The sequence below is a fragment of the Phragmites australis genome, chromosome 1, assembly GCF_958298935.1.
Source record: "Phragmites australis chromosome 1, lpPhrAust1.1, whole genome shotgun sequence".
Taxonomy (NCBI): domain Eukaryota; kingdom Viridiplantae; phylum Streptophyta; class Magnoliopsida; order Poales; family Poaceae; genus Phragmites; species Phragmites australis.
In genome coordinates, this window is record NC_084921.1 from 47811815 (window position 1) to 47838284 (window position 26470).

Consider the following 26470-nt stretch of genomic DNA (forward strand, 5'->3'; position numbering starts at 1 on the left):
TTGTATCTTCTCTGGCTACACGCAACATTAAGCTCCGCGTGCCTTGATCAATACATCCAAAACATCATTTCCGCTCCTGTACGATGTCTGAAAATTTGTGAAGTCTGCACCTAAATGTTCTATTGCAGTTGAACTCAGCACCGGATCACTTATATGTATCAATGGTTTCTACAGGAATAGTTGGAAATAAATAAGATATGACTAACGAGATAAGTGAAAACAGATGAAAACGCTTCCATGTTTGGTGCTTTCGATAAAGCAGAGCCAAAAGGCCACTGCTCTAAAATGATTCACTCATGATCAAACCAGTAAACCACCCCAGAAGTCATAGAGATCACAACGCAAGCCACACACCAACAAATATAACAAAGCTACAGATCATCGTGGAAATTTCATATCCGGTACCGGACCAGCGGATCCTTGAATTGAAGCCGCTGGTGATAAACCCTCCACGCGTAGTCCTCCAGTAAGAACGAGTGGAACGTCCACCCATCCTCATCCCCGCCGGCACCATCCACTTCGTCGTCGCGGCTGTCTTCGCCGACGGCATCTGAGAACGGGACCAACGGCGAGACGACATTGTCTAGAGACAGAGTGATGAGGACGGTCACCGACAAGCGGTCAGGCTCGCCGTGCTCCGCGTCCTTGGGTGCGGAAGTGGGGCGAGCAATCCCTCTCACCTTCTTGAACTTGCCATTGCTCCACACCTAGCAGGCGAGCCAAAAAGAATCATGACACATAAAAGATGAGTGCTACTGCTGCCTCAGGAGTAAAGAGCAGCTCATATGATATGATGGCCGCTTTTGCGTTGGAAAAGCCGAGATGTTTGACAAATTCTGTGTCTTTCCGTGTTCCAAACAGGTCCTTGATCAGTGAGTGATACACCAGCTGATGCGGACATCAGACATGGGGTCTGATTGCCTAACTGGGTCAAAATTGAGTGCTGACCTACTTTAGAATTTGATGCCGTTGCATAAACAAAATGGATGCTCAATCTCTGCCCCTGGTTCTTGTACTGTGGCACTAAAATACATCTATCGTGTACTAGAGCACTAAACTAGCATCTACTATATTTTGAGCAACTCAAAACTACACAAAAGAAAGTAAAGATTGTGCTTATGTAATTTGCACTGCTGCAAATTCCAGTTGGAATGTTCATTGGATATCCTATGATTTTTCACGTAGGTCAAACTGAAAGATTTGCACGCAATTACCTGGGCAATGTCGCCGATGGTGACCAGGAGCGCGCCGTCACGCGCGCCCACGGCTGTCCACGCGCCGCCGTCGTCCATCACCCAGCTCGACGGCGCCGGTTCCTGGCCGGACGCCTCCCACTGGCAGTGAAGGCCCACGACGTACGGGTACGCCTTCGCCTTCTCGGAGGCCGGAGGCGCCGTCTCGCCAGCGGAGACTCTAGAGGCCCACACCAGGCACCTCGCCTTCCTCCTGCCCTCCGCGAACGGCTCGTCTCGGAAACCCCCGTCGGGGCACCCGGACAGCAGCGCCACCACCCGCATGCCCACGTCCCTCATCCGCCGCGCGTACTCTGCCGCCGCCGGGAGCGTGTCCATCTCCCCCTCGCAGGCGTCGAACACCACGGCGGGGTCTTCGGCGCCGCCGTCCGCATCCTCCTCCTCCTCCTCCTCCGTGAAGCCGAGCGTGCGAAGATTCGACTCGCGGCACGCGGACGCGTCGATTTGAGAGAGCTCGGCGAGCGCGGAGGACGGTAGTTCGGATGGGACGCCGTGGCCGGCGAGGTGGAAGTAGCCCACGTCGGCGGCGTCGCGGAGGGCGCGCGGTTCAGGATCGTCGAGCGAGACGACAGGAGGCAGTGAGGGCGGCGCCTGCGACCGAGCGGCGGTCGGCGAGCGGAGCTGCGGGACCGGGGAGGAGAGGAGCATGCGGTGCAGGAAAGCGGAGAGCGCGGCGTCTGTGCCCCCAGCGGCTGCGGACGAGGGGAGCGGGTGGTGGTTCGACGGCGTTGGCGGAGGAGGGCCTGGGAGTGCTCTCCCTCCAACGGTGGGTTCAGACATGGCGGTGGCGGCGGCGGAGGTGGATGCGGCCATGTGGAGACGGCGACGGCGGGATCGCAGGCAGTCCTAGCGAAACAGAGACGAGTTTTTTTTCTGGTGGGAAACGTGTTCTTGCTGAGCGTCGTTTGCTGCGTGGGGAGAAAGAGGCGTTTCTCATTCAGTTATATGGATCGTGCTGGTCTGGTTTTTTTAAGGATCGAACCTAAACTACCCACATACTGCATTTACACCATACCCACACCACACGCACACGTCCAGGGCCCTTCTAATGACTGAGCGGTAGGCCAGTTCAGGCCTCAAGGGATTGGGCCGACTTGACCGCTGAAGCTGACTAGTGGGCCAGAACACAGCATACATGCTTCAACAACTCATCTCGACTTATTGAATTCTACTTGTTTGCTGTTATTAGAGGTTTTCTTTTTGATCTAGGTACAACTGAGGATGCACATGACTCACATACACAATACTTATGCTCCCATCTATGTACATGCGTGCACATCCTAATCACACGTTAAAGACATATTCGAAAGCCCTAGATCCTCGGTGTGCGAGCACATACATCTTACTTAACACGCACACGTGTGCGTACCCTATGTTGCGTCCGGGATCCATCCTGGAAGCACTGGTGATAAACCTCTGATGATACCCTGAGTTTGATCCAAGGGATTGAACCCAGGTGGTAGCGCTCACGCCCGAGCGGCTAACCAACTGAGCTACGACTCGTATTAGTCAACTCCAATAGAGTCGCATCCGTCGGTCGCATTCTTGTGCCGGTCGGATTTGAGGATTAGTAGCTGCTACTACAGTGATGCAGCTACTCCAAATTTGCTGATTCTCTATCTTGTCTGTATCACTGTTTACAGAGAATGACTGTAGGCCTGAAGGGAGGGGTAGAGTAATAGAAATGTACAAAATATGATATCTGCTGGAAATGGAAAAATATGGCATGCTAAAATAGTGTTAGGGCATGTTTGTTTTTTATTATGATTCCAGGATTCTGATTTTAAAATAAGAATCGAAAACAAACAGGCCGATTCTACAATCCATATTCAACAATCTAGAGATAGATTATGCCATAATCTATAATCCAGGTAAATGCTGCTTCTGGATTGTGGATTGTGGATTATAACATATATTTACCCATAATTGTAATTACAAACATAACGTTTTGCTTTTTTCTCTCGACGATCTTTCTCCCTCTCTCTGCTCTCTCCTGCCGGCCCTTGCTCGCACGGCACGGGCTCCACGCCGACCTGAGCTCCCAGCGTCGAGCCTGAGCAAGAACCGAGCGCTGAGAGGAGACCAGTGGCCGTCTTGAGAGGAGACCACCGATGCCACCCTCGCCAGCGATTCTGACCAGATCCGGCTGGGTTCCGGTGGAAGGAAGCAGTGACTGCAAAGGGGATCTCGTTTGAGTGCTCCCCAGTTAGCAACAAGGACCGGAAGGTGGGCACCGATAGTATCCACGGTGCGACGATGTTCGATGCTTCACGTTCGATCGTGCCGATGTCCAACCGAGGGGGAACCCGCATGTGCAAAGGATGACGGAGGGTCTTGCGGTGCTCGCTGTGTACTCAGCTCATTAAGGAAAGCAGGATATCGGTAGCTCGATGGTGAGACGGTGATATACTTGCTGGAGTTGGGGAGAACAATGTCATGTGGCTCGATTCGGTGGTGGAAGACAGTGAAATCTGTGTAGAGAAGCTCCTGAGCGCTCGGCCTCGGTGTAGCTTGGTTCCATGTTCTGTGGGGAGAGAGGGACAGGAAAGGGAGATTATATTAATCTGATAATGTTTGTTTCGGATTGTACAATCTAGATTATAATTGAAAGTTCATTTAGCATTTAAGTGTGATTTTGGTAATTAATGATAATACATATGAGCTAACAATGATGTTGAGAATTGTTAGTAGGTTATTTCATAGGAGATGCATAACAAATGAAGCATGGATTCGTTGAAGAATGCCGTGAGATCAAAAGAAATACATCATTGTTATTTAGCTCTTAGTGATGCTCATGATATGAATGAGAAGCTCAAGAAGATTACAAATAAGCATGATGGCTAAGTTACTTGTGGAAATCAAGTAACTAAAGGTATGCGATTGTCAATTATATTTTATGGACTAACCTATGTGCTATGTACTTGAGAGTAAGTAGGGTTAGATTTCATTTGAAGATTGATAATAAAGAGTGAAGGCCAAGTTACTTATGAAGATCAAGTGACTTAAGATATAAAGTTGTCAATTAGGTGTTATGAACTAACTCATGTGCTTTGTCCTTGAGGGTGAGTTGGGGTTAGGTTCTATAAGAAGGCATGAGTGGAATTGAGATATTAAATATATCAAGTTGGAAGAAACAAGATCAAGAAATGCTTAGTGGACAACATGTGTGCTTGATGCATGCTGTTCATGCCTAAGTGATGATCCGAATGAAGATTATGTGAAAAGAAAAGTTTTCCATACTTGGTGTATGGGAAGCAATAAAGTGAACTTCATCAAACTTTCGGAAGATCAAGTAAAGATCAAACTAGAAGTGAGGATGATCATCATCATCAAAAGAAGAGGAGTTGATGACGAGCCTTGAAGAGCTATGAGAAGCATCACAGCTTGTATAATGTGTTCGTCAAGTCCGACGGGATTGCTCAAGGCAAAGGTATAACTAGAATATGTCTTTCTAGTTTTGCCGATCTCAAGGAAGTTTGGTGGGAGACCGGGTTATACGATTGATAGTCGTACTATCAAGAGGGGCTACCGAAAGCGTTGCTCGATTGTTGTGTTGAGTGCTTAAATCATGTACTTAGTGCGGGATGAGTTTGTGTTATGAGTTCGCTTTAGGAGTCCAGGGTATCTAAACTGTGTTTTAGATCTAACTCTTTGTGTTGTTGGCTTTAGTTGCAAAAGGTGGTTGTAGCCGAGACTTAGTGGTGTTTGGCATGTTTCATATGGTTCCTAGTTTATTCTTGGGGGATTAAACTTTGAAAAATAGGCGAAAGTGTCCAAATCTTCTTCAGAGTGCTCCTAGCTTTGATCTAATGTGTTTGAGATCATGAATTTAGTAGGGATATGTAGCCCTTTAAATAAGCTTTCTGTATATTCCAAAATAGCTGAAATCGGACTTTGCGATCCAAAATTATCATCGTTTTTAGAGGGTCAGTTGTGCTGATATTAGAAGTTACGATTCCCAAAACCGGAAGTTCTGATGTCAGTCGAAAATTCCGATGTTTTAGAAATCTGGTGCTCTCGGATTTGGAGTTAGCTTTTAATCAGAATTTCCAATCTGGGGATCAAAAGTTTCGATGTGTGCTGGAAATAGGCTGTAATGGCTAGTTTTTTACTATTAGGATTCATGAGATCGGAAGTTCCGATCTGGGGGATCGGAAGTTCCGATATGTGCAGTCTGAGTCTAATAGCTAGTTTTTCATAGTAGGGTATTTATACCCATTGGCCTCCTTGAGTGGGACTGGTTGCTTTGTTGCCTTTTGTGGTGCTTGTGAGAGGTGTTAAAACTTGATGTTTCACGTTTGAGTGCTCCCCACCACTCTCTATCAAAATTTTGTGTTATTCAAGTCTTTTGTGGCTTAGTGAGAATAGAGTGAGATGTGTAGATCTTAGGTTGCTTGCACGTGTCGTATTAGTTGCACGTGTTTGAGCATTTGGTGTTGATCGTGCGCGAGTTCGAGAGTTTGTTATTCTTGGAGACCATCGTCTCCTAGACGGCTCGGTGGTAGATTGTTGGCGATCTACTCAAGTGAAGATTGTGAGGAGGCTCAGAAGTAATTATAGAACTCACTATTTTTGGAGTGGAGAAAGAATTGACCATAGTGGAGGCGAGAAGTGTATATATGCAACCTCGTGAGAAAAATGGTTGAAAAAGATCCGGCTCAAGTGTGACCGAGCTTACTCAATAGAGACGTAGGATATTGGTAGATTCTAAACTTTAGTAACAAATCATTTGTCTCTGTATTTTCTTACTCTTATGCATTATTTTGATATCCATGCTTGTATGTTTATTTGTATGTGCATTGAGTTAAATTCGTGATTATGAAATCTGTTGTTTTAAACTGATCGAAACTTCCAATTTGGAAAATCGGAACATCCAATGAACAGTAAAATCAAGCTTCCGATGAACAGTACCAGAACTTTTGATAAATAGTATTTTCAGAACCTCTTATTAGAGTTTTGTTGTATATCTTACTAGATATCTTTGTCACTTAGGATTATAACATTCACACTTATTTAGGGTGATTGTACACTAGTTGAGTCCAGTATATTTAGTCTTTTTAATTGTGAAAAATCTATTAGTTTTATTTCTGCTGTAAGTTTATGCAAATAGTAAAAGGGGTTGAAGTTTTATAAAAACGTCTATTTATCTATTTTATGTGACATCATTGTTCTTTTAATAATAATTCAGATTCTAGATTGTAAGAATTATAATCTAGATTGTTAGTCATAATAAAAAACAAATATATTCTTCGATAATTCTATAATAATATTATAAGAGATAAATTTTCAGGTTATTTGATGAAGATGGTCTTATAAGTTATTAGAGGTTGTCAACTTGAGATTATGGGAAGAGAAATCTGATCCTCTCGTTATGTAGAGGTATAAACAAATGAAATAGTTTACATTTTTTTTGGTTGGACACCTCTACATTTAGCCAGATCATCGAAGTACCACACGTAATCCATGTTAGAGCACAGGGGTGTGTTTAGTCACTCAGATTTCCTCTATTCTGGCCTACTGGATATATAGAATCCGAAAAGAAATCAATTTAATTGTTTGTATTTACTGTTGTAGTTTGGTATAATGGATGCAAATATACGATCTTATATCGTCTACGGAGTGAAACTCGATTCGAACTTCACTCTCTAGCTTTGACCCGACAGATGCATGCTCTGCGTACACTCATGCAGCCAGATCCACTTGCCAGTATCACAAAATCATCTACAAATAACTAATTATAATTTCAACTCTTATATCCGTTTATACGGTATCAAATTTAGTTAAACAAACAGAAACTCGACTTTACCCAAACAAATAAACATCTATTTTAAACAGATATGATTATACAATATAACTCTGTAAAACTTTGTACGAGAAACCAGACGCACCCTAGAGGAATGAAACTACAGAGTCGGCACATCTCAAATCTCAATGAGATCTCTAGCTCGGTGGTTCGACTTTTGAGTTGTGGCTGCATTTTTCTGGCAATCTTTATCTTATTTTTTTTGCGGGGACTGGTAATCTTTATCTTTGGCACTGCTTAAGGATCTGAATACATGCGCAATGACACCTGAGAAGTGAGAACTGCAGAAAGCAACCGTTGGCGTCAGCCGCGAAGACCTGACCTCTTCGATTAGCCAGCGTGCAACGCCGGGAACAATCTAGCTACAGTTACCTTAGTACTTTTATAGGGAAAAATTAGACGAGTAGCTTTCTTACGCTAAACCACATAATTAAGTTTTGCGCAAAACCATTATTGATCCATCCAAATCAACCAGCTAGCTGGATCGCAACGCTTGGTGCTTCCGTTGAACGGAGAGAGCACGAGACATGGAAATTGCGGTCCTCCTCAGTTGAATCTTGGCACGTTCCGGAACTTGTACGCTTTTCTGCAGAAGGCGAAGATGCACAGATGCAGAGAAAGCAGATCGAGCATCTGAACATGCAACCCTATAGGGCCGGGTCTCCTTTCTCTCTTTTTTTAGAGAAGTATTTTTGTGGACGTGCAGGATGCTTAAAATATGGAAACGAGTGCATCGCCATGTCAACTGCCATATCAGAATCTTAGTCAGTGATGTCGACTACTTTATTACTGGACAATCGTTATGTGCGTATCGTCTCGACGCCTAAAGAAAACGAAAAAGGTGTGGGAGTGTCCTCCTTTGCGTGATTAGATGAGCGATGTTTCAGAATCGCGTACGTCGCCGGTTGCGATCGTGAGGTATTTGGCAGCTTCTGCTCGAAAGGATGGCAAAAGAAGGAATAAAAATGGGTTCCAGCACATCTGAAACATCCTCCAGGAAACAAGCTTGTCTGAAGCGATGTCGGAACTCCAGTTTGTCATTGCTTGGTGTTAGGTCGGAGTAGACGGCCGCATGCATGGTCTCACTCTGTACATTCACCGTGTCTTGTCATGCATCGTCAGTAAAAACCAGTCAGTGAGCTACGCTTGAGCTGTGCCTCTGCATCCATCATGGCATGCCAACCGCATTTGCCGCCGGTTGATCCTCCGGCATCGTAATTCCATTGTAAGTTTTTTTTTTTCGACTTGGGAGGTGCTGAAATTTCATTGTCCGGGAGGCCCAGAAAGCTTTCTTTTATTTTGAGAGGCCCAGAAAATTATTCATTTGGTGTGTGAGGCGACCAGGTGGCAACAGGGCCCAAACAACGTACTGGGGTTGAAATGTACTCGAGTACCGACCTTCGGTTGGGCCAGATAGCCCAACTCGTTTGCTATCAGACTGGTAGATGAATTCCAACTTACGCTAGGTTTTGGACCAAGGCCATCCGGCCCAAGCTCTGATTCAAGGTCAAGTTTCCCTAAAAAAATTAAGGTCAAGTTCTTTCCTCTGAAAAGTGAAAACAAAAAGGCAAGGTCAAGTTCCTCTCTCTCTCTCAAAAATAGTACAAGTCAAGTGTTATGGTGTTACCAAGCAACAGTGACTGAATTCTAATTTTTTATACCAATTTTGAAGTTGTTTTACTCGTTCGATCACGCGTAAAGCCCCCTCGTTGGCCATTTGAGCTGGAAGGAAGGAGCAAGAAAATAAGGAAAATTGTACATGAGCACACAGGATCCACGGCCAATTCCCGTTGGCTATGCAAAAAATGTGAAAGAAATCTCAGGCAAGGGCAAGCACGGTTGTTGCTTGAGCTTTGCACGGGGGAAAGTAAGGATAGGCGTGGGCCGGTTCGGCCCATTGGATCATTGATCCGCTCCATAGAATTTTGCCTAACGGGTCTGTGGTTCAACCAAAAAAATAGTAAGGGGTCCTTGTTCGACACAGGGAGAACCGTAGGGCTAAACGTATCGACTTGCCTCTCCCAGATAGACCTTTTGATACCCAGCTATGGCTTTGCCACTCCTAGGAAGAACCTGAATACTAAGGTGAAATGTGTATTAATTTAAGTATGATAACGTTATATTTGAGATAATTTTAATTGGTATGAATTTGTTGATGTGTGATTCTGTTTATAGCTAATCAAAGTTTAAATTAGAGCATATTGTTTCAGACTCAAAAAATATCTCACCGAAACATTCGGTGTGTGGGTTCTTGACCATACCGAATAGTCCGGTAGTACGGTGAAGTGAGCACCAGAATATTTTCAGTGCCGAAATAGAAATGGAAATAAACACCGGATAGTTCGGCGTTTTAGTGTGAGCACCGGAGGATATCGCCAGACCTTTTGATGCAGAGAGGTTGCAGAAGGATGGTTCGATGGATTTGCATACGCCGAATTATCCGGTGATGGGCATGAGATCACCGGAAATTTTTATTGGATCTTTTCTTGCAATGAGCAAAATTTTCCTAGAACAGATAGTGCTACACTCACAGGATGGTCCAGTGTTCATAGGCAAAACACGCAAGATTATCCGGTGTTCACGTTTTTGGTATAATGTATTTTGAACTGAGGATTTGTGATTTTAGTTTTGAACTAATTTGGTTTGTAGTTGGAGAAACATGTTTACTTGTCTCATGGTATGTAGGTAATGGATGCAACTTAGCGGTCGATGGCGGGATGATCAGAGCCAAGCGGGAGGCTGTGCCGGACAATCAAGAAAGCCGAGCAGAGTAAAGGATGATCCTAACTGTATATATGGAGGTCAAGCAAAGTATGAAACAGATGATAAAGACGGTGTGATGATAAAGTTAAGCGAAGGGGATACCGGTGTAAGTGACATAGTGGCCCAAGGGATTAGGAGCAGGAGAGACTTGCTGGCGGTTAAGATCGTAAGACAGAGGACAAACGTCATTATCAGATCATTCGCTTCAGATGGAAGCAAGTGGCGACTAGTCACGCTTTGAGAAGCGTGCTAGGGTTTCACTGTTTTGCCTTAAAACCGCGGGAGGACTGGAGGAGTACGTGGCACCATCGCGAAGCTTGCGTCGAGGCGAAGCTAAGTCGTGGAGGCGCCGCTGCCGTCCGATGAATGGAGAAGAAAATGAACCAAAATACCCTCGATAGTAGGTAAAAGTGTACTCAAGAAAGAGATATTTTGAAGAAAAAAAAACTAGGAAACTTAGAGATCAAGTTTTCGAGACCTATAAATAGAGGGGTAAGACTATGAAAGAACTTGAATCAGTCACTTGAGCCCCTTGTGTCACCCATTTGAGACCCTAGTGCTAGGGTTTTTAGAGGAGATGCAGATGAGTGCTGAGCCTATGCAATATATGAGAGTTTTTGAGAAAAAGTTTTTGTAATCCACTAAAATAGGGCTAGTTTCTTTGAGTAATGAAGTTTATATTTTTGCATATGCTTGAATTCCCCTTCTTTTGGTATTTCTCTATTGGTTCTCTTGCAAGTTTTCCTTTTTGTTATGATTTTCTTATTGATTTTCATTTTTGCCTTTGAGCTATGATTTTTCAACCTTAGAACGTTGTTCTTCTTATTGCTAGAGTCATAAACATTCATATACTCATGTATTTGAGAGGGTTTTGAATCCTCTTGCCTCTAGACTATTAACTTCGAGAGTTACTTCTTTCGGTGACTATCTTTTTGCTTTGTTATTCATTCAAGTTTTAAGCTTTTATGCACAAAGACATATGAAATGGTCTTAAATAAAATATATGATTTATATTTTATCACTAGAGTCATGTTGCTTTGGAACTTTCTTTCTTTCTTTGTCTATCTAAAATTTATGCTTCTGTTTGTGCGTTTTTTATGAGCGTTAGGTGAATAATAAATAGACTATCTATTTCGCAAAAAAATTTATAAGACACCTATTAACCTCCTTAGTCTCCGTTCTCGGTTCTACACAACCATAGTGTATTTCTTAGTTTCAGGAAATGAATTACTAATTGGGCAAATGAATGGTCCACAAGGTTGCGGTCTTTTGTCTATCAGGGTCCTCCATTGGTCCTAAATTCATGATTCATCACAGGGGTCTTCTTTCCACCAGAATCATCCATTGAGCTAATTCTGTACTTTATTATTGTATATGCTTTATGTCATGATACAATGTTAGTCCTTCCAGCATGTTTTTAGCATGACATAGTGCTTTGATGTATTTGCAAGAAGACTGTAATCTAGTTACTGCCTCTCTGCTGAAGACTACGAGTTACATGGTTTTGGTTTGATTATTAGTCCAGTTATGGACCATATGATTTTTGAAAATTGAAAATTTCTACATGCTGTTTCATGTTTGTCATCAAACGTATGGAAAATTTCTGCTGCTTCTAATGGCCTGACGCTACCAATTTTATTTACAGAGACATGATGCCTTTTTGTACAAATTGTGTACACATGATTGTGAGAGACAAAGTCGTTATACATCAGTACATGTATTGGCCCAATTGCACATCAATACTCAAATTATTGTACACTACAACAGCTAGTCTACTGTCTAGCAGCAAGCAAGTCCACACGACCACTAGAAATAAATGGATCGATCAACGGCAACCTTTGGAGCCTAAGGGCCTAGCAGCTATAAATAAAATGGGTTAGCCCTCAACCCATTTGTAGCGTACATGGACCAGTCTGGTCGCTCCAGGGTTGAACCACGCTTCCGGAAAACCGGCGAGGATTTTTACCTCCGGCGCTTTCCTTTCCTTCCTGCCTAGATTGCGAAACGTTTGATGACTTCGATCCTGGCACGCATGGGCAGCATGACCGCGACCACGAACCAGATCTTCACGTGCAAACCAAACCGCGCATCATGCATGCTAGCACCACCAAGTACCAGCAAAACCGCGAGAGAATTGCAGAAATAGAATCAAGTTGATTACGCTTCGATAAAATACGATCCTACCTTACATGTTAGTGACACAAGTTGATTCCATATGTCAGTGAAAGAGATGCCGTTTCATCAGAGTACCAATCAACTAGATTGCATTTAGTCAATTTTCCCGCAAAACCGTAAGTCCGCAACCTGTGAGCGTATGCAAACGCAGTGTCTACCTAAAGCTGTGAAAGGGATAGGGAATTGAGCATCCTCGTGCTGAAACTAAGATGTCTCGTCTATTCTTGTAGGGTCGCATCATGCATCCAGCCCCGTGGTCCTGGGCTGCTTTCCACAGCTCCACCCGCAAGGCGACGGAGGCCGCGTCGTCTGCCGGATCATGGCATGTTCTTAAAGCCAAAAGAAGATTGGAATTCCTCCTGCTGTGCAGAATCTTGATTGAAAATTTTGTATTGACGCTCGCTTGCCTTTGATCAAAGACAAGTCTGCACGTACATATGCATCATCCCTAATGGTAGTCCACTACTACTCGTTGGTCCTTACACAATCGCAAATTGCTCTCAAAACTTTCAGGTTAAAACCCCGCCAGATAAAAAGAATTCATGACCCAGAAAAAAACAAGGCAAAAGAGACGCAATTCAGATTCCTCACGATTCCACTTGGAGTAGCTAGCTCGGAGAGCAGTGGCGTTCGCTGCAGTAGTCGCTCTATGATTTGAACTGAATGAATCAACCAGCTTTGGTTGCGTCCACGGGCAGAACCAAATCAACAACTAAAAACCAAACCATCTATAAACCGGGCTTCCAAGCCAAGGAAAATTTGATGTACCGATAAAATAGTACTACCGTTGCAGGAGCATCGCTGTTATAGCACATAGCAGGGAAGATTTTGGACGATGCAAATGATTTTCCGGTTGGTTGCCAAACAGCTTGCACAAACCGCCAAAAATAATACTTATGGAGGAGGCCAGTAGGTCACAGACTCACAGGAGACGAACAAAATCTGATGTAGGAGTATTGCAGAATGGCAAAGGTGAGAGTGGCGACTTAGTGGCCTGCAACGCAATAGGTTTGTCATTGGCCCTGTACCGTGAGGGTAACAAGAACAAGAAAATTTCATTAGGGCATACAAACATATGACTTATCATATTCATTTGTGTTAAGATTTATATTGGATGGATGAAAAAAATCATAAGATAAGTGAGAGAATTAATAGATGGATGAGTATTAGGTGAGAGAAATAGATGACCAAAATAGTTCGAAGGTACGCGAAGGGCATGTGAAGTTGTATTCACTAAGCAACCAATAAGATTTGACAAGAGTTTAACTACCGATCATGGCGTTAGATACTCGAAGGCTTGCGGTCCAAGGAAACCTTTGCGTGGGACTCGAACACCGTGTTCTGTCGGTTCAGAGTGCTCGATCAGCTAGCTGCTAGCCTGCTAGTTCAGTCTCTCGAACAGAAACGGCAAAAAAATTATACGCAGCACGAATGGTCCTCTTTTGTTTGTCTGCCGCTTCAGTTGATTTCCAGTGTTAATTCTGTTATATTTTTATTAGAAATTTCACTGTTGGGCTGTGTATTTGAGAGCTGATTGGGCCGGCCTGTTTCTCGTCGGGTGTTTTGGCCCGAGCCCTGTCGTCGGTGTGAAAAGGAGCCGCTCAGCTCTAGGGTATTCAGCTGGGGGTTCTCCGGTGGATAAGGATGAGGCTGGCTGGGGATTGCGGCGGCGGCGGAACTACCCTGCCCGGTTCCCTTGGGTATGCGGTTTTGGGGCGGATTCGTCGGCCAGGTGACGCGGCGTGAGCCTCCCCTTCTTATGTGCCTCCTCCTTCCCTCTGGAACTTGGTTTTTTTCAGTGTGTGATTTCCTCACTCCTCACTGATTCTTTTCCGGTCTGCTCTGAGCTGATTGAACCCTAATCTGTCGGGTGCCCGATCTGATTTTGTGGGGTCCGGGAAGAGAAATCTGTTGGTGGCCGGAGCTGCACGGCTGCAGTTCATCCGCGCGTGCAGTGGCAGCGTGGAGAGGTTTTGTATCTCCGATCTCCTTCTCTCCGTCGGCAACGGCGGGTGCTAGGTTTTCTGGGACAGCGGCTATTGAGTCATGCCTAACCTCACTTCCTTTCGACTTTGATCGAAATTTTGCTGTGAGTAATCTTTCTCCTATCCCTCTTTCTATTCTTGCTCTGTGATGATTGTGGTTATCTGAGATTGGGCTATTTGTCAAGAATAATAGCAATAGAATTGTGGTTATATGGATGAATGAGCTGCTGTAACGCAATCGAATAATGGGCTGGTGATGGTTCTCTGAGGTCTGTTATTGTCCATCCTAGAGATGGCAATGATCTTGCAGGCTGCTGAGGGTAGTCTGAATTTTGTTATTCTCTGTTCAGAGATGGCATGTCATAGTCTTTACTGGGTAAATGTAATGATTGCAATCTTTGGTAGATTTCTCTACCTGTACACCTGTGCTAAGTCTGATACTGCACATTTCAATCTTTGTGAGGCCTTCTGTACTGTTGCAGCTCATTGTCCAGTGATTTACTTTGATACAGTGTCCAAATTCTTTCTGTTAGTTGAGGTCTTAACAATAGCCCAATCAATGATGAACTTTGTAGAATAATTTGGGAGCAAGACTCTTGAGTCTTGGAGCCAATTGTCACGTAATAATCTGAGAGCAAAATTTTATCATCCTTTATTCTGCTGTCAGTCTATTAGGATAGTTGCTCAATTGCTCTGCTCTGCAAATCAGCTAATTAAGGTACACATGTTGAGCATTGTAGTTGCTGTCTTTTTCCAATTATGCAATTACTTTACTCTGTGTACAGATAGCTCAGGTCATTGCTATTATAATTGTCTCTATGGAATAATTTTCATGCTCTATTTACCGCATATATTTCAACAAATTCTTCTAGATCCTTGAGCTTACAGATGGCACAAGCGGTTGAGTCCTTTACTGAAGTCTGAAAGAAAAAACTGAAGTTCTGAACCAAACAACGAGAGAATGGTGCACACCGATCCGTCGTCAGAAACTACGGAAGACGACGAGGCAGCAGACAAGTAGCGGAGAACGGCGCGTTGGGAGGCTGCCGGCAATGCACACATCCTTTTTCCTGTAGCCTAGTACCAGAGCCAAAGCGACGCCCCACGGGCCACGGCTGTCGAAAAGGATTCCGCAACTGTTCAGTTCGATTCAGCTCAGGTCGCATGACTGAATTATACGTCACTAGCATGTTGTTTTCTCGCGAATGGACTACATGGTTAGCTGCCTTTAGCAAAACAAGCCTGGACCACGAAGTAATCGCGAGATGGTCGAGCGACGACAATGCACAGGTACATGGTGTTTTGCGGCAGCACGCCCCGAGTTTCAGGCCTGAAGAGCGAATACGTTTCCTGAAGAAAACAGAGTCAAATGGGAATATTGGCACACACAGAGTACTAATGTGCAGTTGCACAATTGAAGAAACAGATGGCTTCATGGTCTCGTCGATGGCTCACAAGAGAAGCGACAGGGCACGGCGGAAGCACCAACAAATTCTGCCATTTCATTGTCGCTTATGACCTATAAGCAATACCTTTGTGGCAAAATGACGTGAAGTGAAGCGCATAAGGAGAACATTAAGCAATTGAGATACGAATTGGTTTTGACTTTTCTTCTTCGAAAGGAATGGTTCCATGGCTATATGCGTAATTGAGCAGGGAAGTCTATCAGGCCATGACGCAGGATCATGGGAGCGACAATTTGACATTTCTTCACACAAACAATAGCACTGTACAGGACTAAGCTCTTCTAATGCTGGTCGTACACGTGGGAAATGTTTACTTCGAAAATTTTCTTTTCCTCGTCCGACAGGCCAGATACACGAAATCAGGAGCAGGGATCTCGATTCACCAGCACCAAGCATCCAACGTCATACTGTACAGAAATCACGGGCACGCAATCACGTCGCTGCAAGTTCTTCAGTTCCAGAAGTCTCAAACCGGTAGTTAGCTCGACGTGCTCGACGTGTGCTAGCACATACAGAACGTTAACTCGAATGGCACGCATTATTCTACCGAATAAAGAGAAGGGGAGAGGTCGGAAACCTGCTGCGTTCTCTCAGACATCCTCATGTTTACATGGTGCACATGCATGTTGTTCTCTTTTGCTCCTCATCATAATAAAAAAAGCAGCCTGTCCATAATTTAGTTACCACGCTGACCAAACATGAGGATAGATTATGGCCATTATTTCTGCTCATCGTCCAAATTAATTCTGCCTTATTTTAACGCAAATTAATTCGTTATAAAACAATATGATCGGTTGCAGAACTTTACCAAATCCACTGGAATAATATTTAGCAGTATTCTAGTATTACTTAATACTGTGCCGTATATACGAACGAAGGACGCTGATCTGAATTAAAATATGTCAATGCCGTGCTGTACCACGTTTCTACATGCTTCGATCGTCTGGCCAGGTCTTGTGACTTAGAATTTGTCAAGGACTAAAGTCCTTACTGGCCATTCCATCCAATTAATCCCGCTTACTTGCCCGTTCAACGCCTTGCCAAGGAAGAGAAGGGAGAGAGAAGCATCACGAGATGGCTTCCCCTCACCAAATCCGCAGCCCCCGGTGCTGACTCCGAGACCGAACCGGGTTCGCCAATCCATAAAGACCCCGCAGCTGCAGCTGGCTAGCTAGCTTGATCCCTCCCGCCCTCCCTCTCCGCGCGCGACACGCACGCATCGGTCGATCGGTCCAAGCAAACCTGCCGTGTGCGCACATAGCGAGAGAGAGGAGCAGCTGGGTAGCGAGCGAGCTGCGGGCGCTATGCACTTCGCCGGCCGGCGGAAGTCGTCGCTCGCGGGAGCGGGCGCGGGCGCCGGGGCCGGTGCGTTCGTCGACCCGTTCGGCGCGAAGCACGCCGTGTCGTCGCTGCGCAAGGGCGGGCGGCTGCCGGTCTACGTGGCGGGCGTCTTCTTCTTCATCTTCGTCGTCTTCATGTACGGCGAGGACATCCGGTCGCTCACTCTCCAGCCGCTCACGCGCGTGTCTCCGTCCGTGCCGGCTGCCTCGGGCGAAGGTGGACACGTCACTGTACCCCGGCGAGAAATCTCTTCTTCACAAAAGGCAGCCGTGTTGCATCGCTACGACGAGAAGCCGAAGCCTGAGGTGAAGGAAACGGTGCGGGAGGTCCAGAAGGTCGCAGCCGAGACCAAGAGCAAGAAGCCCAAGAAGCCGAAGAAACCGAGGAGGCAGCGCGCGGCGAAGAAGACGGTGGTGCCACCCGAGCTGAACGTGCCGGAGACGTGCGACCTGTCCAAGGGCCGGTGGGTGTTTGACAACACGAGCTACCCGCTGTACCGGGAGGAGGAGTGCCAGTTCCTCACGGCGCAGGTCACGTGCATGAAGAACGGCCGCCGCGACGACACCTACCAGAAGTGGCGGTGGCAGCCGAACGACTGCTCCATGCCCAGGTACATCGTGCACCTAAATCCGCATCAGAAACGTACATATGTGTTTCTGCCTTTAGAAGGATCGGGCAGGCGGACGCAGATAGCAGGGCATGCATGCATAAATGGCAAGCTATTTTTCTTCGCAGGTTTGACGCGAAGCTGTTCATGGAGAGGCTCCGGGGCAAGCGGTTCATGTTCGTGGGGGACTCGCTGAACCGGAACCAGTGGGAATCGATGGTGTGCCTGGTGCAGTCGGCGAGTTCGCCGGGGAAGAAATACGTGACCTGGGAGGGCCAGCGCGTCGTCTTCCACGCCGTGGTGCGTACGCCGCCGCCGTCTCCGCCGCCCTCCCTCCCTCCCTCCCTCTCGTTAGGATTCGTGCCGTCCAGGATAACCGTCGTTAGCTAGCCGGGGCCCGGCCGCCATATACGTACAATTCTTTCCACGCAACCGCTTCAACTGTGGCGTGCGTGTTGGTGGCGACTAGGTGTACCCACCAACTTCGCATTTCCCTGGGATGGCAGTTTCTGATCAGAGCGGCCGCCCTTGTTTATTCACGAGACTAACTATACCGATCGAATGTTCGTGCTGGTGCAGGAGTACAACGCGACGGTGGAGTTCTACTGGGCGCCCTTCCTGGTGGAGTCGAACTCTGACGACCCCAGGATCCACAGCATCCAGCACCGGATCATCAAGGCGGACACGATCGCGGCGCACGCCGAGAACTGGCGCGGCGTCGACTACCTCGTCTTCAACACCTACATCTGGTGGATGAACACGCTCAACATGAAAGTCATGTAGGTCACCTGGCGCCACGCCTTCTTTTTTCCAGCCGCGCAACCCGCGGCGCGGACGAAATCTACCCCGTTTGACGCGGCTCGCCCCCGGAAAGCGACTCTGACGTGTGGCTTCTGTTTGATCGATTACTCGCAGGAGACCGGCCGGGCAGAGCTGGGAGGACCATGACGAGGTCGTGAGGATCGAGGCGTACCGGAAGGTGCTGACAACGTGGGCGAACTGGGTGAACGAGAACATCGACCCGGCGCGCACGTCCGTGTTCTTCATGAGCATGTCACCTCTCCACATTAGGTACGGCACCCATCCTTGATTTCTCTGAGTTTTCCATCCCATATTGTATAGCTGCCATTCCCTACCTACTTAAAGCTTTAACAAAGAAGGAAGTACACCCGATAAAGGCACGTATCAGTGTACGAATAATTGCAGAAACGTACTAGTTTACTGTAGTTTCTGGTTGTGATGCGTACGTGTGGGGATGCCGGAGTCTTGAATCTTTCGCACGACAAAAAAGACAAAAGGTTACCGCTGCGCGCGGGCGCATTGTGGTACCCGAGGATATCCGGCCGTTCCGAAAAGACGGAACGGCAGCGCGTGGTGCTTGAGAGATCGTACTGATCCGACATGGACTGGTGGCGCAGTGGCTTCCATGGACGAAACGACCAGCGCGCGACTCGTCAAGTGCGACGTCTGACGAGTCCAAGGCCTAGGGGGCTTGCAATGAAGGTTTCTCTAAAGTTTAATTGCATGTATGTTTAAATCTTATCTACTTACGAATGGAGGGAGTACATAGTTGTATGCGCGATTACAAATGATGAACTCAACTTTTTAGATATTACTTGGATCAGCACTTTCCTTGTTTCCAGTTCTCTATGGACTTTATGCGGTCAAGAAACTTGCGTCACAAACCTGACCTAGTCCGCAAAAGTCCAATCAGATCAAATATTATAGTATTAGGTCGCCGTCCATGTTGCAACTCTAAGGAAAATTAATACCACTACTAGTAGGAGTACTATGCATGGCAGGAGGAGTGGAGGACTGCGGGGTGCGTGGGTAACTGGGTATGCACAGTTGTGTGTACCTGTCCGATCACATGGTCGATCGAAGTATTAGCACGAATCAGAGGCGCCGAAGCTTCCAATCGATTCTCGCTCTTGGCCGTTGCGATCCGTGATGAGCCCATCCCATCAATGATCGGCGAGCGACGTATCGTAGTTCGTGCTGGGTATTAGAAAAACCATGGTGAAGAATGGCGTTGGTTGGTGCACGGCGACTCATCCCGTGGCCCGAATTTTAGTATCTTGGAATAGAGAGCATGCAAATTTTAAGCTAGCCGAGTTATTCTGTCACGTTGGAGCTTAGAGACTGGGAGTGGACGAAAGGCTTCTCATCTGATGATCCTACTTGCACCTGACCCTTCACTTTTTCTTAATGCGTAGCTCAGCCTCAAAGCTGCCCTTCTGTTGAGGGTCAGCTCCAAAGTTCTTAACCAGTTGCTTCAAACGGAGCAAGGGTTCATAATAATTTATGGCACACATATGAACTGTCCGAAGTAAATGAAATGTACATGACACTGACAAATGAACGGCGACGTGGCTCAGCTAGTAGGATCAAACGGAGCAAGGGCCTACTGACATTGCATTGACAACGATCTAGCTAGGTTTTTTTTTTTTTTTTTTTTTTTTTTTTTTTTTGAAAAGCAACGATCTAGCTAGTTGGCACTTGGCAGAGCCCCCAGGGATCGATGACGCCCTACGAAAGCTCAAAGGAAGAAAAAAGGGGAGGATGACCTATCAGGAAACTGATACGTGTTTAGGTTCCGTGAAGCAAAGCACTTTGAATTGCCTGACTATTTTATTTTATTTTTTAGTCAAAGATTCTCCTTTTCTCTTTAGTAGTTGTACGCGAGAAGGTATGGAGCAGCTAGACAAAAATATTGCACAGAGTTTCGGATCTGGTGAACGATTGCACAAAATCACTGCGTGCTGTCGCTAGCCGGCTGCAGAGATTAACTGCTAAAGGTTTGTCCTTGAAGTGGAAAGATCGGTAACAAGGAACCATTTGGGCTGCATCGAAGTTGCAAGACTATAGCATTGGTGATTGCGTCCACGAATGGAGCACCTAGCCTGGGTTAGTTGGAGGCATGTCACGTCGAAAGATACAGTTCAGGTTCGGCAAACTAGAGAACAAGAAGCACTGGCCCACGAAGAAGACAAGTGACTTACAATTCTGCACAGCCGTACATGTTCCAGCATTTGCATCACGGAAAGTTTAACCAGCCGGATTTAATTGACGTAGGAATAGCAAAAATTTCAAATCAATACTTGTAACGTCTCGCAATTTGTCTCACTCAACTTGATTTTGTTTTTTCTTTGGAGCAGCCCGCAGGTGTGGGGCAACCCGGACGGCATCCGGTGCGCCAAGGAGACGATGCCACTGCTGGACTGGCACGGCCCGCTGTGGTTGGGCATGGATTGGGACATGTTCCACGTGGCGAACAACGTCTCCCGCGTGACATCGCCGCGTGTGCCCATCACATTCGTGGATATCACGACCATGTCGGAGCGGCGCAAGGACGGGCACACGTCGGTGCATACCATCCGGCAGGGCAAGGTGCTGGGGCCAGAGGAGCAGGCCGACCCCAACACCTACGCCGACTGCATCCACTGGTGCCTCCCCGGTGTGCCCGATATCTGGAACCTTATACTCTACACCCGGATACTGTCAAGGCCAGCAATCCAGCTCGAGTAAAACAAATAGAACAGATAAAAAAACTCCAGATCAACTCTATTCATCGGCTGGCAATGGCACCGTCGTTCTAAAAAGAATTTTTCTCCTTTTTTTCTTTCACATTCTCTCTGGCCTTTTACCTGTCGAAAGATGCCCTTGTTATTTTAGGGGGTAGGTTAAGTGAAAAGAGATTGTAAATGGGCTGTGATGTGGAGTTCCTCCTGATCGATCAAACTGTATATTTTGGGGGAAAAATTTAAATGAAAGAGATAAACAGATATGGTTTACGCAGAAACCGACACTCGCATGCATCCACTCCACATGCAGGCATAGTCGTGGCCTCGATCGTGGGGCGCCTCTCTGTGCACAAGTTCGTGTCATCGTGTGGTTGCCTCACCCTCGTTTACCTTTTTCATGGGGGCACATCGAAAGGAGATGGAGTTGAAGGTACTTTTAGGTGATCAAAGCTCCATGGTCTATCTGAAAATGTAGGTTAACGACAAGCCGAAACGAGCACCAACTTGAGGGAGGTGCCACTACCAGTGATGTACTGATGTCATAGGGAGCGCGTGCAATTGATGGGCCGGCCTCCGGTTCAATTCGGACAAGATCACTGCTGCTTTCTTGGCGCTCTTTGCAGTAGCAAAGGTCTCGTATCTCTTTTGTCCTGCACAGGTCGACCTGTGAAAGGTGTTCGGCATGAACGTGGCTGGCATTCGATGTGAGAGATGTGCGGCGACGCGATCGAGGAGGGAAAGCAAGGACGTAGCTTGATCTTTCTTGGAGAAATAAAAGCTGTTGGTACTTCCATACTTGGAGAACGAACGAACGTTAACTCAGGCGCCGTTGCCGAAACTTGCTATCTGAAGACAGAGCCTGTACTTTCAGGGGCAGCTAACCACCCTACAGAGTACTCGTACCTCAGCATATCGGCATCCGTCAATGTTTCAGGCCGGGCTGGAAGCATGGTCATGACCCGTGAAGGAGAACTGAATGCGATGCTAACTTGGATGGTAGTAAGTAGAAGTCTGATCGACAAAGCGGCTAGTTCAACGATTTTTTTGAAAGCTACCACATGGGCAATTATATTAGATAGAGTGAAAGAAGTGGCATCAAAGATGCGTACATTTGAGATCACAGGCCATTTGACCGGGCCAAGGCCAAAGCTGCAAAAAGAAATGCGACATGCAACCTGTGACTCGGGCACATAATTATGAATCTTCTCGACTAGCTTTAAGATCCATCAAAGCATGAGCACTTGGTAGACCCTAAGATATTGCCTCCTTTGGTATCCTTCGCAGCAGTGCCTTCCGTGAGCTCTTCACCTTGAAAAATCTGACGATTTTTTTTCTTTCCACCACTCCCATAGTGCCAAGATGATCAGTGTTTTGACACCTTTCTACAAGCTTCTTGGTTGTTGGACACACTTGGCCCACCATACCTCCATCGAGTGTGGACCCATGAGTCTAAGTGCAAGGATGGCAGGTGTAACACGCGATCAAAGATGTTTAGTGGCCGGGCAGTCAACGAAAAGATGCAACACGATCTTAGGTTGCGAATGCACATTGAGTAGAAATATTGGTTCTTGCAATGCCAAACTAGTTCAACGATTTAACCGCATGCAGTCCAGATACTTGCATTCCGGCACTGCAGTAGAAAGAAATTGCTAAGTAAGATCTACACTTCTAGCTAGCTTAATTTTCCAGCATCCCAGCACGACAAAGCTTTTTTATTTTGGCAACATGTATGTTGTCGAATTGAGACGTCAAGTTTCACAAAAGCTTCCCTCGCAAAAAAGAAAAGTTCCACAAACTTCGAATTCGAAGATAAGATAATTCATTTTCGTGGCTACCATAAATAGCTAAGGCCCAGTTACTCGATCACTGTAGACCCTAACAAATATTTAAACCTGTTTAATCTAGTCCATCTACTTCAAGGATCATGAGCCTGGCAAAGCTTAACCATCGGCATTGGCTCTTAATTGGGCTTCGTCGCAAAGGAAAAAACACAGTGAGCATGGGTACAAGAACGTCAATGTTGTGGGCTCGTCTGGTGCACAGCCGTGCGGCTCAATGGCTAGGCCCGGCCCACACTGGCGTCCTGGAGTCAGTTAACCTAGCGGATGCGCACCGTGGCTTCCCACTGCCGCCGCCGCCGCCGGCGGTCGCTCTATAAAATCCGCGATTAGCTCCAAGCCTCTAACTTAAGCAGCAACTCCGAACACGTTTAGCCTTCATCCTGATGGTGAGGACCGTCTGCGTTGCTTCTCCTCCGGTGCCGTCCTCTTTGCACCAAATCAGTCGTTTCGATATCGGGTTCGTAGGGCGTCCAAAAGCTGAGTTTTAGGAGCGTCTGCGTTGCTTCTCCTCCGGTGCTGTTCCGTTTCTGCTGTAAATTTTCCTTTGCCGTGTTTCAGGGCTTGTTACTCTTCGTGATGGCAACTTTATCGAGAGGGGCCATTGACATGGAAATTGGTATCCTTCTTTTTGCGGTTGCCCACAACAAACCGGCCAACTTTGCAGCAGGGGTAGGATCTGTTTTGTCTGCTCCTGCTGAAGATTGGAGCTAGCTTTCCATGGCCGGATACATCCGATTCTGACTCTGAAATCCCTGACCTGGGAGCTTGAAGCCACTTTCCCTTCCTTTTGTTTTCTTTGTGTACTACTGATCTTAGGTAGGCTGTGATCCCGGCAGAATGGCAGATGAGGGGGGACTGCGACGCCGTGGTTCAGTTGATTCTTGTTTTTTTTAACAGTGAGTTTATCCTAGCAAATTGCATCAACGGTACGGAACTCGATAGTGGGCAGCATAAAAGCGAGTTGTGGCTGGAATTATTGATCTCAACCATCCACGGTTGTTCGATTGAAGGATCTAAGGTGCTTCAATATCATTGCACTCCATTCCAAATAATCATCTCTAATTAATTTGGAAACCTTCAACCAATTTGTGTCTGCAATCAATTAGGAATGCTATTACCATTAAAAATCTTTAACACAATATTATTTCATTCTATCTATATTTAATAACCAGAATGAATAACCACAAATCAAGCCTAATCAACCCGCCAAATCCTTTCCACTCCTCCCATGCCCTCCTAGTAGTTTTTTATGCGGTGACCTCTAGGGATGAAAACGAACGGGAACGGTCGGGAAAACCCTCTAACCATTTTCATTTTTACATTTTCTCTCGAAAACGGAATCGAAAACGGGAAAGCCGGAAACGGGTACGAACTTGGGAATATCGGGATATCAAAAACGAACCAATCCAAACATAAATATGCGGGTATCAGTCAGGAACCGATTATTTAAAATGAGAACACCGATCCGTAGAACAATGATTTTAAGCATCGGCGCGACACATAATTAATTCACACCAACAAAAGTAATTTATATCATACACAGATGAACCACGTAATGACATAAGTATCAACTAAAAAATAACTATCATGTTGTAACTCGAGTACTCGGCATAACATACAATCATACAAAGACTAGGATTGTAGGTGGTGCAAGAGCTTGAACAACATCGGTAGGTCAGCAGCCGATCGAGACTGGATTATTGGGATCTGGTTGAACTTTGGGATAAAGATTATGTTTGGACTGGCCGGCCGGGCTTGGTATGTGGGCTACATTGTGATTTTTGAAGTTTGATATGAATTAGAAAAACGGGAAATTCTAAATTAAAAACGGGAAATCCGAAAACGGTCGAAAAAACCCCATAACCGTTTTCATTTTCACATTTTCTCTCGAAAACGGAATCGAAAACGGACAAGAAAATATAGAAAACGGATCGAAACAGAACGGGATTTATCCCGTCCATTTTCATCCCTAGTGACCTCCTCTGTGTTTACCTCCTGCCCTCATGTCTGTTGGGAATCTCTCCCTCTCTCTAGTGCTAAATAAGACAACACAGGAGAGGCAATATTTGGCGACGCAGCTATCACAGCTCACGTCTCTTTTTCTCTTTTTTTCTACTTTAAAAACTGAACTGATGCAGTACATATATATACACAAGCAGGCACTTCAGCAAGACCTACTCACACCACGATCTACCTAGTTTCATGCTCCACCAAGCATGCACCTAATGACCAGGTAATTTCTCACCTGCATGCACTAACAAACTAACTAATCTTGCATGTACCATGCATGCATATCTACTACTTAAGCTGATTCACTCGGCTAACTTCGACCTCGCGTTGCCTGCAATCCGGCCACTTCTCGCAGCACTCCACATGCAGCTCGGCTTGGTATTCTGACTTATTCATCAACGCAGTTTGCTCCACTCGCACCACCGCATCTCACGGCACGTCGTCGGCATCTCGCCCATCAGCTGGAAACAAACTAGCTATGCAGTATGCACGTATCTCACGTATATACTACATGTAAACAAAATATAACCATGCATATACTCTAATGACAAGATTAAACTCTAACAATTTACCCCCTAATCTTGGCATGCTTCATTCAAAGAAGAGTTGGCTCCTCATCACTTGACGCTGTGGCAAGGAGCGCTATCTCCTTCTTCTTCTTTTTCTCAGGACACTCATACGCAAAGTGTCCAAGTTCTTGACAGTAGTAGCACATCGTCTTGGACCTGTCCGGCTTCTTGACGCAGCTTCGGCCACCGCTTGTGTCGCTGGATGTGAGAAGCAGCTGCTCCTCATTGTTATCTCTGCGCTTCCGTATCCTCTCCTCGAACGCTTTGAGGCGGCCAATAGCATCCTCGAATGGCATGGTGTCCAAATCACAGAACTGCTCTACCGCTGCAATTATCTGCAAGAACTTGTTAGGCACAGAATCAAGCAACTTCTTGACTTGTTCATCATCCTCCATGGTTACACCGAGTTCACTCATCTTGTTTGCTAGGCCACTGATTTTGCCAGCAAACTCATCGATTGACTCGGTTTCCTTCATGTGCAACGCCTTGAATTCACTTTTCAAGGTTTGCACCCGCGCCTTCTTCACTCGATCAACACCAAGGAACCTTGTCTTCAGGCTCTCCCAAGCCTCTTTCGCCGTCTTCTTCTTGGCGATCTGCTGCAACATATCATCGGGGATGGCCCCGAAAAGACATGCCAACGCCATCTTGTCCTTCTTCTTTTCCACGACCTCGTCGGCCGTGGGCTCGATGGCATCCCAAATGCCTTGCGCCTCCATGTTGACCTCCATCTTGATCGCCCAGGTGGAGTAGTTGGTGGAGATGAGCATCGGATACGGGAGCGCCACTCCGCCCTCCTTCATCGACCGTGATGCCGAGTGCTCGACGATGGACATCTTGTTGAAGCGCAGGATCTTGGGCATAAACTGGCTTTGATGCCAAATGTTGGGAATCTCTCCCTCTCTCTAGTGCTAAACAAGACAACACAGGAGAGGCAATATTTGGCGACGCAGCTATCACAGCTCACGTCTCTTTTTCTCTTTTTTTCTACTTTAAAAACTGAACTGATGCAGTACATATATATACACAAGCAGGCACTTCAGCAAGACCCACTCACACCACGATCTACCTAGTTTCATGCTCCACCAAGCATGCACCTAATGACCAGGTAATTTCTCACCTGCATGCACTAA

At 46.2% G+C, this 26470-nt stretch overlaps 2 protein-coding genes across 2 annotated transcripts; one reads left to right on the forward strand and one right to left on the reverse strand.

Annotated features, from left to right (window-relative positions):
* Positions 1 to 222: 222 nt before the first annotated feature.
* On the reverse strand, positions 223 to 2274 carry LOC133923787 (gibberellin 2-beta-dioxygenase 3-like). Its single transcript, XM_062369046.1, has 2 exons — positions 1215 to 2274; positions 223 to 707 (listed from the first exon to the last, which is right to left on the reverse strand). The coding sequence occupies exons 1-2, from the start codon at positions 2064 to 2066 to the stop codon at positions 393 to 395; spliced, it is 1167 nt and encodes a 388-aa protein (XP_062225030.1). The 5' UTR covers positions 2067 to 2274; the 3' UTR covers positions 223 to 392.
* Positions 2275 to 16461: 14187 nt separating this feature from the next.
* LOC133923793 (xylan O-acetyltransferase 1-like) lies at positions 16462 to 21195 on the forward strand. The gene is made up of 5 exons (XM_062369051.1): positions 16462 to 17396; positions 17522 to 17693; positions 17973 to 18172; positions 18309 to 18464; positions 20552 to 21195. Exons 1-5 carry the CDS (start codon positions 16750 to 16752, stop codon positions 20919 to 20921), a joined length of 1545 nt encoding a protein of 514 aa, XP_062225035.1. The 5' UTR covers positions 16462 to 16749; the 3' UTR covers positions 20922 to 21195.
* The last annotated feature ends 5275 nt before the right edge of the window (positions 21196 to 26470 follow it).